The 16,517-nt window shown below is 43.0% G+C and overlaps 1 protein-coding gene across 2 annotated transcripts; it reads left to right on the top strand.

Moving 5' to 3' along the window:
• Positions 1 to 10,593: 10,593 nt before the first annotated feature.
• LOC119337753 (V-type proton ATPase subunit B 1) lies at positions 10,594 to 15,909 on the top strand. 2 transcript variants are annotated; one of them, XM_037609933.1, is made up of 15 exons: positions 10,594 to 10,743; positions 11,121 to 11,200; positions 11,775 to 11,830; positions 11,944 to 12,042; positions 12,226 to 12,285; positions 12,605 to 12,716; positions 12,872 to 13,077; positions 13,163 to 13,294; positions 13,470 to 13,607; positions 14,238 to 14,388; positions 14,692 to 14,774; positions 14,894 to 14,941; positions 15,051 to 15,104; positions 15,189 to 15,272; positions 15,362 to 15,909. In XM_037609933.1, exons 2-15 carry the CDS (start codon positions 11,143 to 11,145, stop codon positions 15,545 to 15,547), a joined length of 1,467 nt encoding a protein of 488 aa, XP_037465830.1. In that variant the 5' UTR covers positions 10,594 to 10,743; positions 11,121 to 11,142; the 3' UTR covers positions 15,548 to 15,909. The 2 variants fall into 2 exon arrangements, with proteins under 2 accessions (XP_037465830.1, XP_037465831.1); XM_037609934.1 differs by lacking the exon at positions 10,594 to 10,743 and adding an exon at positions 10,831 to 10,854.
• The last annotated feature ends 608 nt before the right edge of the window (positions 15,910 to 16,517 follow it).

Here is a 16,517-nt window from a genome sequence, read left to right as displayed (position 1 = left end):
TTCCAGCGAGTCCCTGCGGAGTGGAGTTCACCACCGTCGTCGTTGTTCCGCTGCTAGAGTTCTTCCGCTGCATCGTGTTGTTCTGCTACTTGCATAGAGCAACAGTGGCAGGCATAGTGTCGTCGTGCTGATGTAATCATTGTACCCAAATAGATTGTAATAAAGAGCTGGTTTGTTCTATGCTAAGCAGTGCCGTATTCCAGAAGACCTCTCCTCGATCTCTGGGCTGGAATACGGGGCGTTCCGGTTTTCTCTGAGCCGGGGTGCCACAGACGGACCCTGGGGTCTGGATTGAGGATTTTATCCTTCATATCCACATGGCTCGTGGGGACGACCTCCACGCCATCAAATACCTTCCCCTCAAGTTGAAGGGGCCAGCTCGGCACTAGTTGAAAAGCCTCCCCAAAAATTCAATCGGAAGTTGGGAAGAACTTGAGGACGCTTTCAGGGCCAAATTTCAAGGGACCTATGTCTGACCTCCGGACGTTGATGATTTAAGTCACATAATACAACAGCCCGGAGAGTCCGCCTATAAGCTTTGGAATAGATTCCTCACTAAGAAGAATCAAATTGTCGATTGTCCGGATGTTGAAGCCCTAGCGGCCTTCAAGCACAGTATCCAAGACGTGTGGCTCGCCAGACACCTCGGCCAAGAAAAGCCGAGGACAATGGCAGACTTAACAAGCCTTATGACCCGCTTCTGCGCGGGTGAGGACAGTTGGTTGGCCCGTAGAGGCACCAGCGACCCGGGCACATCCGAAATTAGGGATGGCAACGGGAAGCCACGGCGCAATAAAAACAAGCGTCGAAACAAGGAAGAAAGTCCGGACAACATGGTGGTCAACGCTGGATTCAGTGTCTCTCGACCCAGTCAACGAAAGAAGCCATTTAAAGGCAGCAAAGAGGGACCATCCGGCCTGAACAAAGTCCTGGACAGATTGTGCCAAATTCATGGCAGCCCCGAAAAACCTACGAACCACACTCACAAAGAATGTTGGGTCTTTAAGCAGGCCGGCAGGTTAAATGCCGAACACAAGGGAAGGGAAACACCAAGTGAAGACGAGGATGAGCCTCGCCAGCCGAACACTAGGGGACAGAAAAAAAACCACCAGAAGTAAAAACAGTAAACATGATCTATGCGACTCATATACCAAAGAGAAGGCGCAAACGCGCGCTCAGAGACGCATACGCTGTAGAGCCTGTTGCCCCCAAACTCAACCCCTGGTCGGCCTGCCCAATCACCTTTGATCACAGGGACCACCCGACTAGTATCCGGCACGGCGGATCGGCTGCCTTGGTGCTCGACCCAATAATCGATGGATACCATCTTACTCATGTCCTTATGGACGGCGACAGTAGTCTCAATCTAATATATCAGGACACTGTTCGCAAGATGGGGATAGACCCATCCAGAATCAGCCAAAGTAACACCACCTTTAAAGGGGTGATACCAGGCGTTAAGGCCCGCTACAGGGGCTCCCTCATATTGGAGGTGACATTCGGTTCTCCCGGCAACTTCAGAAGCGAAGAATTACTCTTCGTCATTGCTCCCCTCCGAAGCAGTTATCATGCATTGCTTGGAAGAACGGCCTTCGCTCGCTTCAGTGCAGTACCGCATTACGCCTACCTTAAACTCAAGATACCCGGTCCACGTGGCGTCATCACCGTTAGCGGAAACACAGAGCGTTCCTTACATGCGTAAAAGTATGTGGCAGCTCTAGCAGCCAGACACTAAGCGGCTCTAGCATGTTGTTGTTGTTGTTGTTGTTGTTGCCTTGGTTCTGGTGCTAAACTAGTATTTGCATCAAGGCATTTTGCTGCTGGATCAACTGAGTTAGCTCCGGTGGGAAGGCAAATCCATTGTCACGTCTCGGAGGCATCTGATGGGTTAGAAGGGGTGAGAAAACAGAATAGAATGAGGTCTAAGGGAGATTCACTACCCATAATGCTCATGAGACAAACACAATCAATTTCACCTCATTCAATAGCACACAAGATCACACAATCGGTCTAACCTATGATTACAAACTCGATCGTTGCTAACTACTTGGAGGGAATACTACTAATTACAATGGTGGTCATCTAGAAATTTTCATCAGAGGAAGACTTCATGATATCTGCTCCAACTTTGTCTTCATAATCATCATCACTATCATGGTCGGAGTCGGTGTCGTCGATGATGATGTAGTCTTCTGGGTGGTTGTCCTCCCTTGGCGTAGGGTCTCCCATGAATATTCCTAGCTTCTTCTTCAGGTCTTCATTCTTCTCAAGTAGTACATCAATCTCTTCCTCGTATCCATCACATGTAGATTTGAGTTCCTCCTCCATCTCGTTGTTTCTCTTCACCAGTTTCTTGATCTTCTTCATGTGGGTAATTTGTTGATTCTCCTGTCGACGAATATGATCTCCCATCTCTTGAATGTAAGCTGCAATTGATCCATCCCTCCTAGTATGAATCATCTCCCATTTGTCATCTCGGAGGCCACATATCTGGTAAATGGTATTCTCCAGCTCCTTGTGATACACCTCACATATGCGTCCAAAGGTGATATGTGCGGCCATGCTCTTTCCTATACTCCAGCTTGGTGCATCCAGGTAGAAATTGATAGGCTTCGTTGTTGGCGCAAAGGTCCTCCCAGGTACCCAGACTTTGATCTTCCAGCGCTCCTCTTCTAGTACAGATGTAGAGAACGTCCCCGTGAAGCTTGGTAGTCCGATGTTCAAATACTTAGTGACTTCCTTCAAGTGGCGTCCGAAAGGGGTGTCATCATCCGACTGAGTGAACTTGTTCCCGGGATCCGCCATCTATAGAGTAGAAATAGAGGAGAATTAGAAATGAGCGGAGAAGAGAAATCCTGTTGGTTATTCTAGTGGTCGCGTCCTACAGTCACTGTGTGCTATGATACCATCTTGTAGCGACCAGACCTCAAACGGTCAAGTCTCTTTGCATCAGTGTCATCCCTGGAACGGTAATGCTGACACGCACAATACTCGAGGAATTATAACAGAGTTTCAATCACACTCTTATTACATCGAGTCCTCACAATGAGTATGATTACACAAAATATCATGGCTGAAGGCCATCTAAACTAGATAACTGCGGAAGCTTCGAAGGTAAATGAGTCCATCAACTCCAACAGAATAGCTGAGTGCAAAACAACGACCTATCGAACCTTATTCGTCGTTTGAGTAGTCGGCAACATGAGACGTTGCAGTCGTGTAGGTCAGCACATTGAATATGTTGGCAGAGTTACACCGTAAAGTAATGAAATGCAAGAACTATATCTACATGCAATATTTGGCTGGTGGAGGCTGTAAGTTTCATGGTTTTGCATGAAGCTAGTTTTTCCCTACAACAAAGGAATAAATTTATTTAACTACTCCCAAGTTGCCCATTGTTTGAGAAGGTAACCCCAACTCAACTCCCAATTAAAAGTATCATCTTTAACCCAAATCAAATTAATTAAAGTAACGTGATGAGATCATATCAATAGATTCAAGTACTAGATACTCAAGATGTCCATAACTGGGGACACGACTAACCATGATTAGTTTATACACTCTGCAGAGGTTTGCGCACTTTTCCCCACAAGACTCGACCGCATCCATGATCGGATGATCGAGACATAGCCTTTCTGAAGCATTAACCCTTTACTCTGGGTAGACAGTACCACCTACATCCCCTACATCAGCTAGCCTACCACTAAAAGAGGTCACACAACATACTCAACTGTGCCAGAGCCCATAATGGCTTGTGGCTGCACACGGAAGTTTCTAGCATGAATAATCTTATGATCCCTTTGAGCCTGGGTGGCATTCCATAGGATAATCACACAGGTACTCCGGGATTTCCAAAAACAGGAAACACCGGGTTCCCCAGGTGCCTCAACCAATCCACCCACATGTATATTAAAGTTGCCACCTAATAACTCTCAAACTTCCATGTGTAAATCACGATCCAATCCCCGTCTACGAGCATGGCTAAGCAATAATAAGCATAACATATACTCCCGGGGTGATCAAAAGGTATTAGGTTCCTACCTCAAGCACTACAACCAAAACCACATGTTCCCAATCCTACTCATGCAAATATTTGAGGGGCAATACTAATGCATAGTAAAAACTAGGTATAAAAGAGTATGATCAAAGTGTAACTTGCCTTGCTGACGATCTGCAAACTCTAGAGATTTGTAGTAACAAGTTTCGCACTCCGGGTAATCTAGCGTAGACAAACAATAGCATACATAAGCAATCACTCAAACGAAACACGAGAAAAACCGAGAAAAGATCCAAATCGAACATGAAACAAGCAAATGACTTAAACTAACAAGAGTCAAACCTAACAGCAATATTAACATGTGAATTAGATCTTAACAGTAGGTACATGTGATTAGCTATGATTTGCAAAAAGATTCAACTCAAATGGAGCAACGAAACTCAAAATACGAACGAAATAAGATCGTTTACTAATCCGGACTAAACTCAAATTTTACAGTACCAAAATCATGTTCAAGTTGATTAACTGGAAAGAAAAAAATGACACGAAGATGTAGGCGCTGGTTTCATCTAATTTGGATAAACGAGTAAAAAGTTATGCTACTTTAAAGATCAGGCGCTAATTCGCAATAAAAACAATCGTGGATAGGTCCCTGGCCGAAAATAAACTAAAAAGAAAAATGTTAATGAACGAACGTTCGCTAACAGAGACAAACGAATGAATACATTCGCGAGCAGAGACGTTCGAGTGAACGTTCGCTAAATAGAAACCCTAAAAAAATCAATCTAAAGCAAAAACAAAAAAAACGAAACGAATAGGCGGTTTTTTTACCGGTTCACGACAAAAATCGGGGTCGGCGGTGAGGCGGGATTCCGGTGAGGCGGCGAACAGCGCGGCCGGGCGGCTCCGGCAGCGGCGTGGGCGGCGGCGAGCGGCGACGCTAGCGGGCGACAAGCGGCGGCAGCGGCAAAAGCAGCGGCAGCGCGCGGCTTGCATCGGCGGTGGTGGCAGGGTAGTGAGAGGCGGTGGGGCGGGCGCTATTTAAGGGGGCAGGGCAATGGTTTGGCTTGGGGAGGGGGCCGGCCCGGGGCGGAGTCCGGCTCAGACTCGGCCGCGACCTGCTTGGTCTGGCCTTTGGCCCAGTCGGGCGGGAAGTTTTTTTTTAAAAAAAATCCGACGAAGAAAAATCCTGATAAAAAAATCTAAAAATGCCAAAACAATTTTCACCGTCTAAATAAAATATTTAGAACAAAGTGAGCATTTTTTCTGGCCTAAAAATGCAATTTTCAAAAATGCATATTTTTCTACATCAAATAAAATAGCAAATAAAATACCAATAAAATCATAGTTTGATTTTAAAATTTGTTCTCCAATATTTCTCTTAATTTGAAGAAGTCATATTATCTTCTCGCATATATTTTTAATATTGGAAATAATTGGAGAGAAAATTAATAAAATCAAATTGATCATTTCTTCCAAATTGAAATAAATTCAAATATGGAAATTTGTGAAACCTCGAACTCTCTCCTTGGGTCCTTGAGTTGCTTAAGATTTCTAGGATCTCAATAAAATGCAAGAATAAAATATGATATGCATATGATGATCTATGTATAACATCCAAATTAAAAATTGGGATGTTACAATAAGCATCCAGGTTCCGCTATTGGTTATTGACCGGAAGTGAGTCTCGGTCATGTCTACATAGTTCTTGAACCCGTAGGGTCCTCACGCTTAACGTTCGATGACGATCGGTATTATGAGTTTATGTGTTTTGATGTACCGAAGATTGTTCGGAGTCCCGGATGTGATCACGGACATGACGAGGAGTCTCAAAATGGTCGAGACATAAAGATTGATATATTGAAAGGCTATGTTTGGACACTGGAAAGGTTCCGAGTGGTTCGGGCATTTTTCCGGAGTACGGGGAGGTTACCGGACCCCCCCCCGGGCAGTTAATGGGCCTTAATGGGCCATGATGGAAGAGATGAGGAGGCGGCCAAGGTGGCCCCCCAAGCCCAATCCGAATTGGGAGGGGGGCTGGCCCCCCTTTCCTTCTCTCCCTCTCTCTTCCTTCTTCTCCTACTCCAACTAGGGAAGGGGGGAAACCTACTCCTACTGGGAGTAGGACCCCCCCCCTTGGGCGCGCCATAGAGGGCCGGCCCTCCCCTCCTCCACTCCTTTATATACGGGGGAGGGGGGCACCCCATAGACATACAAGTTGATTGTTTAGCCGTGTGCGGTGCCCCCCTCCACAGATTTCCACGTCATATCGTTGTAGTGCTTAGGCGAAGCCCTGCGTCGATAACTTCATCACCGTCATCACGCCGTCATGCTGACGAAACTCTCCCTCGACCTCAGTTGGATCTAGAGTTCATGGGACGTCACCGAGCTGAACGTGTGCAGATCGCGGAGGTGCCGTATCTTCGGTGCTAGGATCGGTCGGATTGTGAAGACGTATGACTACATCAACCGCGTTGTCATAATGCTTCCGCTTTCAGTCTACGAGAGTACGTAGACAACACTCTCCTCTCTTGTTGCTTTGAAATTATTGTGTTCCACAACAATAGTAGCAACACATTTTACGAGGGACGCGCTACTGCTATTTGGGTAGCAGTAGCGTGCTGCTTCGTCCCATGTTACTGTTACGTAGCAGTAGCACTTTGTTTTAACAAGCGCTACCGATAAGTCTTTGTGTATAAGCTTTTTCCTAATAGTGACATATGGGAGGCGCCTCGGTAGCAAAAGCGACACAATGGATACAATTGCTAGTAACATTATCCAAAATAAAGTGGATGCAGCTACTCCAAGGAACAACAGGTTCAACGTTGTGATGGTCGTTTGCCGCGACCATGATGGGTTTTTCTTAGGAGCTTATGTAATTGTGTTTAAACACATCAATGATCCACCTACATTGGAAGCTCTGGTGATTCGTGAGGCTCTAGCCCTGGCCGTGGATCTCAATTTACAAAGGATTCATGTTGCATCGGACTACAATGTGATGGTGGATGACATCAAGCAGCGTAGAATGACCGGCTATGGAGCTATCACACATGAAGATCATAGACTATGGTAGTTCTTTTACTATTTGTACTTTCGTTCATGAATTTATGAGCTCAAATTTTGAGGCTCGTAATTTTATGAAGCTTGCTTTAAGTTTAGGGGTCGACCGTCATGTTTGGTTAGGACACCCCGGTGATCTTTTATTCATCCCTGTAGATACTGTGACGAATTAATAAAGTTTTGCGAGATCGCCTAAAAAATGAGCATCGCGTAGTGCTCATTATGAGCGATCGAGCACTGCCCACGTCCTCCTACTCCTAGCAACAGTTCATATGAAATTACTAGTTAGAGAGTATCCCCTGCAAAAGGTCACTCCCCGCCTCCTTCCGTGATGACAAGTGGCACATTGCTTGCGCGACACTTGCCACAATATGGAAGTTATGTGTTTTTTTTGCAGATTCATTTTTCCAAACATTTTATCTATTGAATCATGCAACAAATCATGAATCATGTTCTCCGTTGTGTTTCCCGTGTCGATATCTTTGAAACTAGATCTCATGTTAATAAGTTTGGACGAAGTTTTTCCTTCAAAAGAAAACAAGAATAAAATTGAAAACATGAAAAAAAAAGCGAAGAAAAAACGGAAACCAAAAAAAGGGAAACCGAAAGCACACCTATGTTTTCACATTTTTTTGGGGGGAGGGGGGGCACCGTTATGTTTTTATTTCACTTTTCGGAAATCATAGTTCTGCTTCACAATGAAGCACAACTGTGTTTTTCACTTTTGAAAAACACAGCTGCACTTCACTTGGAAGCACAACACAATTGTGTTTATTCTCCACACGGTGTACTTCACGCAAGCAAAAAATAAAAATAAAAACCTTTTAAGAAACCTAAAAAACCAAGCAAAATACAAAACAATCCAAAAAAACATGTGCAAGAAAAAAGTCGCCATTGATGTGTTTAAGGCGCGACACGTGGCAGCGGCTAGGTGCACCAGGCTACTGCATGTGCATCCTATGTGTATCCCTCCGAAGGGGTACATTTGGTGTTTGCGGCTTACTACCAGCAACAAAATGCGTACTGGCCTGATTTTACCTCGGCAATCCTCGCCGAGGGCTTTTACCTAGCCCACAAGATTGACACAGTTCAGCTTACGCATTGCCCAGGGGAAGCAAGCAAAATGGTAGACACTTTAGCTAAAATTCTTATGATTCAAATCTATCAATTAAGTAGACTATAGGCATGACAATCCATTGAGGTCTACAATTTAGAATTGGGTTACCTGATTTTGATCGGGTCAACAATTCCTCATGAAGTTCTCTCATACAACTCTTCTAATTCACTATGCTCTTTAATTTTGGAGCTCTTCCATTCGATTGACGTATTCAATTTTGGAATTGGTTCACATTTTAACCTGGTCAACGACTGTTCAAATGAATCAACAATTGCCTATAAAACATATCTACCCCGTGCACCCTTTCAGCACCTAAAAAAACGTCAACATATGATATTATAGCACCAACATAGTAAATGCAACCACCGACGCAGAAAAATTACCCACATAATTAAATATGAGTTGATTAGCAAATACACACATAATCACACCGCAAAAGCCTATCAAAACACTTCATTGTAAGTAAAAAAGAAAACAAACTCCATTATCTCCCCCACGCGGCAAACCAAATATTTCCGCAGTTTCAAAATATAAGGTGTCTTAGTTTTTTGAAAGTCAAATTTATTTAACTTTGACCAAGTTAAGAGCAAAAAAATATCGATATCCACAATACTAATTAAATAAAACATTAAAATTCATTTCATGATGAATATGATGATACGGATTTGATATTATGAATGTTGATATATTTCAAATTTGATCAAACTCAAAGAGATTCGACTTTTCAAAAAACTAATGGCCGTAAGTTTTGAAATAGTGGAAGTAAAAAAAACTCAACAACACTGACGGCACAACAAAGCGCGCCTAACCCTTCTAGTTCTATATAAATATTTGGGACAGTGATGCATCTATTTTTCTTCTAGCTGAACTGATTGCTGATGTAACTATATGTCATCTAAATTCAATAAAGTGTGCACACCTTAAAAAAATGCGTACGAGCCTAGCAATGGAATTTATGTTTCCGCAAGAAAAAGGTAGTTGGCTTTAGCAGATTGTAAGCTGTTCCTTGCCATGTTCAACCTTTCAATCGTGCATTGTGCGCCTCTATCCATTTCATTCATTTTGATTCCTCATGTTTGATTTTACTCATTCGTCTATGCTCATCCGATCCAATCAATGTCCCCGCACTGCACTAGTTGTCCACGTGGTATAAGTCGACACTCCGCAAAACAATATGAATCGCCAAACATCTGATCTAGTATAGACAATGGAGGTAGACACGTAACCCTAGCCTGACCATCCACGTGGCAGCACATCGCAATCAGACAAAACAATGACAGAATTGTCGAATTTGAACGTGACAAGTTACAGGGTGCTGGAAATATCTATTTTTTGACAGGCAACAACAGGAGCTTTGCCAGATCTTAATAGAAAGAGAAAGAGGCCGAAGCTCCAGACTACAGCACAAAACACAAGCAAGACCGCACAGTGATCAGGACCGACCCACTCATTCTGTTTTCTTTTATCAATGAAAAGATACGCAAGCTTTGCGTACTTGCGAAAATAAATTATTTGACAAAATTTACTACTTTTCGAGAAATATTATTCGAAGGTACGTCTCACAAACTAAATTTAGAACCTTGACAAACTCTCGGTTTCTATAGGAATTTAACTGTTTTCCGCAAAAACATACATGCTCTTATATCAGCATACCTCATGACCAAGGGATTCTGCAGTTTGCTCAAGGTTAAACAAGGGAAGACGGATTCTAAATTTGTTCCTTGCCCCGAGGGGAAGCATGTAGGGCCACATGCTAGCATATGTTCTGCTTTGGTCTAATTGAATTAGGGTACATTTACAAAAAGAACCTGTAACCAAACCATATCAGACTTGCTCGTATCACCCTTATCTGAAGTCATGGCCTTTGGAGAACACATAAGCCAGGGAGCAAATGGTCCCGTGACGACATGATATCATCCCATCCCGTGGTCCACCAGCAGCTTAATAATTTTATTTTATTGCAAGAAGTGGATCCAAATAATTTTGGACATTGTTTACCGGCCCCTCTCTGTCTCAGAAAACATGACATTATGCAGAGAGCATTTTTGGTAGTACAGTACATTGGTAGTGTATCTTTTAGGAGTAGGCGACGATGACCTGTTGAAAAAGCGGCAAGCGGCTGAATCAAGTGTTTCAATATATGTGAATTTATATATATGCACAGGTTCAATTCCCATCGTTCGACCACCGCATCTTTGCGAACAGCGAACTCAAAGGAAAATGTAATATTCTCACCCTCCTATTCTTGAGTCCGGATTAGAATCCACTGTGAAAAAACAGCCACACAGGAACACAGTATTTTTGAAGGAGGATAAAATTTTAGAGGCGGGCTGATTCATGTCTGATCCTGTCACGGGGCGTATTTAGAAATTCGGTATTCCTGCAGGGTCTGACACGCAAAAGCGGTACCGTATCCCCTCCCTCAACGATTGGGTTTCCCTGCATTAATTTCCCGTCTGCCCCTCCTCTCTCCGCCTCTTCTTCTCCCAGCTGCGTCGTCGCCCACACGATCCACCAGCACCACCTCCACCTCCCTCTTCTCGCCGCCTCCCACCGATCCCGACCCGAGGTACGCTCCCTCCCCAGCTCTCGAACCTTCCACACCCTGGTCCCGTGCCGAAGCTCGCTCGCCTCGCGCCTCGGGCAGCCAATCTCCCCCCACCGCGCGCGGGGAGGCTAGGTTCGTCCCGCCACGCTTACGGGTGTCGAATCCGAGATCGAGATCGAGATCTGCCCCCAATGCCTAGATCTGGGTCCAGGGGTCGGGCGGAGGCCCCGCGTCTCGGTTGTCGCGCCTGAATTGGGAGCAGCGGGCGCGATTGGCAGACAGCTTGCTGTGTATTTTTTTTTTGTCGGCGGGATCGGGGTTGTCCGCGCGTTGTTTGGAGAAGCACGGATCGCTTTGTCTGCTGATTCTGATGGCGCGGTTCGTGATGCTCTCCGCAGGTTGCTCTTCGTTGGGTTCAGCATGGGTCTGGTGAAGGAGGGCGCCGACATGGAGGAGGGAACCCTGGAGATCGGCATAGGTGAGTACTTGAACACGTCTCGTTTAGTGTCTCCTTATGCTTTAGTTTTGTGTGCCCAGCAGTGGTTGTGTTGCGCCATTGCCTGTTGTCGTCGGGTAACTGCCATTGCAGCCCGTCAGCACTTGCATTGTCACGCCAGCTTTGGATAGGAAGTTTGAGATGCTGACTATGTGTAAATGAGCTTAGGCTACAAGATAAGGGACCATTTGATATAATAATATAAAAAAGCCACAGAGCTTTTGCTGGAAATCCATAGTGTTCCAATAGAGAGGGACCTAATCAAATTGTAGATGAAGTTTGCTTTTTGTAGCTTTGCAGTTTATTTTTAACTATGCAACATTATGTTCCTTCAGGTCTTGCACTATGCCAATTATTTTAGACTACCGTTCATTTTTCTTCTAATGTTAGCCTTTTTGGAAACTTCATTTATAACAAAAGGTGCATTCCGCTAAGTACAATTCATTGTTGTCAACGGCATACTGTCAAAGTGCACATACTAGTGCTGCTGCTAGAAAAGCATTCTTTCCAGACGACCGAACAAAGACGGTGCTTACTAAACAATTTACTTATGCAGAGTACAGGACAGTTTCTGGTGTGGCAGGACCTCTGGTTATCTTGGACAAAGTAAAGGTGTGTATGCTTTTCTAATTTGAACATCTCTTAGCATATTCCCACATTTTTTACCGGATTATTCTAGCAGTTCCCTTTTCTTACTATTTCATTATTGTCATTATGGCATATAGGGCCCAAAATACCAGGAGATTGTAAACATCCGATTGGGAGATGGCACCACTCGGCGTGGTCAAGTTCTGGAAGTTGATGGTGAAAAGGCTGTTGTGCAGGTTAATTAATATTCTCTCCTGCATTGTTTTGACGAAAAAAATGTTCAGTCTAGTCTCTTTCTGAAATAATACCATTTTATGTTCTGATTTGATTTAGTAATATGGTTGGTTTAATTTCATTTTCGAGTAAACTTTAGACTGCCGTTAGCTATGTTTATCTGAACGGCTTGATTGATTATACAGGTCTTCGAAGGCACTTCAGGAATAGACAACAAATACACAACTGTTCAGTTCACAGGCGAGGTAAATGCCCATTATCCACAAGCTCTTCTTGTCTTTTTACTATCTAAATTCTCTCTAAAAGGAAGCTTTCGGTTGGCCACTGTTAGTATATGATGAACTGATGATGAGGACATTCATTCTTGAAATTGTTAAGTCATGCTTATTGTTGATTAAGGAGGCACCGCAACTGCATATCACTGGAACTGAATAACATGGAGAAGCCCATGCTGAACTATGAGAATGCAATTTAAAATAATATTGTCTTCCTTCTTGTTTGTATATGAACATGACAAGCTGCCACTTTTTGTTGCCTACTTATGGTATGCTGCTTCTGTGACAGGTCCTGAAAACTCCTGTCTCACTTGATATGCTTGGACGCATTTTTAACGGCTCTGGAAAACCTATTGATAATGGCCCCCCGATATTGCCTGAGGCCTACTTGGATATCTCCGGTAAGTGCTTTCTCAGTTGAAGGACACTGTTATTTAAGAGCCTCATGGTTAATTGTATGTTCAGTATTCTTTATAGGACAAAATTAGAACTATGAATGGTGTTAAACTGTAATCATTTTTTACTTCTGATAGTTATGTATTGTTACTTATTTCAGGAAGTTCTATTAACCCAAGTGAGAGAACCTACCCAGAGGAGATGATTCAAACAGGCATATCTACAATTGATGTCATGAACTCCATTGCTCGAGGGCAAAAGATTCCTCTCTTTTCTGCTGCTGGTCTTCCTCATAATGAAATCGCTGCTCAGATTTGTCGTCAGGCTGGTCTTGTCAAGAGGCTGGAGAAAGGAAAGCATGCAGAGGTAACCATCTCTTTGAAAGAGACCATTTTGTCAATCGTGGCCAAATCATTGCTTGTTGATTGATCTGATTTCTTTGATGTACTAGGGTGGTGGTGAAGATGACAATTTTGCTATTGTGTTTGCTGCTATGGGAGTGAACATGGAGACAGCCCAATTCTTCAAACGTGATTTTGAAGAGAATGGTTCAATGGAGAGGGTCACCCTTTTCCTGAACTTGGTATTTACATTCTACTTGTTAACCAGACTTTTTCCTACCGCAAGGCAAAAAATGTTACTGCATATATTGCTATAATTTATACTTGATAGTATTTTAGTTGTCTCCTAAACAAGATTTGACTTGGGCAATGCCAAACAAAACATAATTTAACACTCTGCTCCTGTTTGTCTTGTAGGCAAATGATCCCACGATCGAACGTATCATCACCCCTCGTATTGCGCTAACAACAGCAGAATATTTGGCATATGAATGTGGGAAGCACGTTCTTGTCATCTTGACAGATATGAGTTCATATGCAGATGCACTTCGTGAGGTATTGCCCTTTATATTTCATCAACTAGAGCATGATTCCATTGAAGTTTATTTTCCAATCAGTTAGCTCTTCCTTGGAGTACTTCTTGTCCTGATGTTTTGCCAGTGACCTGAATAACTAATGATTTTATAAGGGAAGGATTGATAAAATTGTATAACCTTTGCACACTAAAATCCATCAATCTAATTGCAAAAATTACTGTCCGAATGATAAAACTTGAAATTATCTTGTACAAAATGCAGTACAAACTGAAGTGGCAGAGTTTGGTCGTGATCTGGTGTCAAAATTATCTTTTTTTTCTTTCAGTTTTTTATTATCATCACACCACTGCCAAACGGCTATATAGTGTTAGTGTTGAAAACAGAACCTTGACATTTTTATTAGCTTCTAACAGTGTTTTGTAGTTTTCTCTATCCAGTAAGTTGGAAGATTTCCACCTTGGTAGTATTGCATTTCGGAGTATATGTAGTACTCCCTCCGTCCCATAATATAAGAACGTTTTTGACACTAGTGTAGTGTTAAAAAACGTTCTTATATTTTGGGACAGAGGGAGTAACTTTTATGCTCAACTGTAATAAATTTGCACTTGCTGCCATAACAAGTCAGTAACCCACTTCTGCTTATGTGTAGGTATCAGCAGCCCGAGAAGAGGTGCCAGGTAGGCGTGGTTATCCTGGATATATGTATACTGATCTGGCAACCATTTATGAGCGTGCTGGGCGTATTGAAGGAAGAACAGGCTCCATTACCCAAATACCCATTCTAACTATGCCTAATGATGGTAAGTAGCGAATTGCGTGCTCTGTATTTCTTATATAGCACCGTCAATTATGTTCTTAACATGCTAATATACTTGACGTGCTATAGATTAAAATCAGCATATTGTCTGTCATTTTGCTGAGTCCTGAGTGTGACACAATCTAGCATGTGCGCCACTCTAGCATGAGTATCTCTCTTGTTTCGTCGACCAACATCAACTGCAAATCTGATTGCATTTAGGCCAATCATTACTGCACATTCCGTTTTATTGACCATTTTACATAAGAATGCAATGACAATAGAGTGTTCTTTTCCCTCCAAACAGATATCACACATCCAACTCCTGATCTCACGGGGTACATTACTGAAGGACAGATATACATTGACAGACAGCTCCATAACAGACAGGTACTTTTAACTTGTTCTTTTACTTCTGGAATGCAGCTTTTTATCATTTAGAACCTGTAGTAGTTTCTTTTCCTTAATATTTTTCTCAATGTTTACATGATGTCATGGTATTGTTTCAGATATACCCACCCATCAATGTCCTTCCATCTCTCTCTCGGTTGATGAAGGTGAGACCGCTTACCAATCGAGCTTTACAAAACTGGATCCATTACTTTAAGATGTTATCAGGATTTCATCCTGAAATTTAGTTCTAAGAACCGTCAATAATTCTTGCAGAGTGCTATTGGTGAGGGTATGACCCGGCGAGACCATTCAGATGTGTCTAACCAGGTACTTCCTTGAACACTGTATATTTGGTTCCCTTGCAGCCAATTGTAACATACAGAGGAATCACGCATACTGCTTTCTGTTCAGCTTTATGCCAACTATGCCATTGGAAAGGATGTCCAGGCCATGAAAGCAGTTGTGGGAGAGGAGGCTCTCTCTTCTGAAGATCTGGTATGCTACTGCTCATTAACGAACTAATGCATGGACATACAGTCTTTTAAAAGTTAAGAATCTAATATATTGTTGTTTCTCTTGTGCAGCTTTATCTAGAATTCCTGGACAAATTTGAGAGGAAATTTGTAGCACAGGGAGCATATGATACTCGGAACATCTTCCAGTCACTTGACCTAGCATGGACATTGCTTCGCATCTTCCCTCGCGAGCTCCTCCATCGTATCCCTGCGAAGACCTTGGATGCATTCTACAGCAGAGATGCTGCCCACTGATCTCATCTTTGTTGGGAGATCCAATGTTTTCTCAAGTGCAGATTGAATAAATTGAGCAGTTCAAACTTCTGGGCTTTTTGCTGTAGTAATTATATAGTCAGATCCCATTCTTTTTGAGTCAGCGAGCATATGTTATCTGTAGATTTCTTGGGTCACGGCGTCTTCTGTAATATTATTGTCTTGTGTAATATCATCTCCTGTATTGTTGAACCAACGCACATGAGCTCTTTTTTGGTTTCACTTCCCGGAACTCTTAGCAAGAGCATTCTAGGCCAAGATGCTCGAACACGCTGGTTGTATCTACTTTTGTGTATGAATAAAGATGGGGCAATAAACTGTGCTGGACTGCACGTGCTAGTGTACATCGTCAACCACACGGGTTCTGTCTGTAACCTCTAGCCTGTAATTATTTTCTCTTGGTACTTCTTTACTTTTCTGGGAAGAGGAGCCTTGGGCGCAGTGGTAAATCTGCTGCCTTGACCATGTCACGCCTCTTATAGAAATGTAGGAAATAGCTGCGTACAATAGACCTAAAGTGGTCGGGCCCTGCACAAGCGGGAGCTACATGCACCGAGCAGTCTTTGCTTTACTTTTCTGAAACTTTAATTATTTTCTCTTCCTACTTATTTACTTTTCTGAAACTTGAAACGCACAGTAACTTGATTGCCGTGTGCATGAGAAAGTTGCAGTGGAGACTATTTTACCAGGGGTTGCAAGTTGCGCCGAACTAAGCGTAGAGAAAGAGGAAAGGGTAGTCATTAATGTTGATCGTTTCATTGACTTTGAATGATCGCTTTTGAACGGTTGTTCAAACTTGGTTTGGTACTGGGATATACTTGAATTTCATTAGTGCCTTTCTGTTAACTTTTTTAGAGTATTTGGTTTTGTAGTTGTACGATAGATTCTTTCTACCGAGTGTTATATGTGGAATTTTGAAACAGAAAGAAAATGTGTGTGCGTGTGTGTGTGT

The sequence above is a fragment of the Triticum dicoccoides genome, chromosome 7B (assembly GCF_002162155.2).
Source record: "Triticum dicoccoides isolate Atlit2015 ecotype Zavitan chromosome 7B, WEW_v2.0, whole genome shotgun sequence".
Taxonomy (NCBI): domain Eukaryota; kingdom Viridiplantae; phylum Streptophyta; class Magnoliopsida; order Poales; family Poaceae; genus Triticum; species Triticum dicoccoides.
The sequence above is the reverse complement of the archived record's forward strand: the minus strand, read 5'-3'. Positions and strand labels throughout refer to the sequence as shown.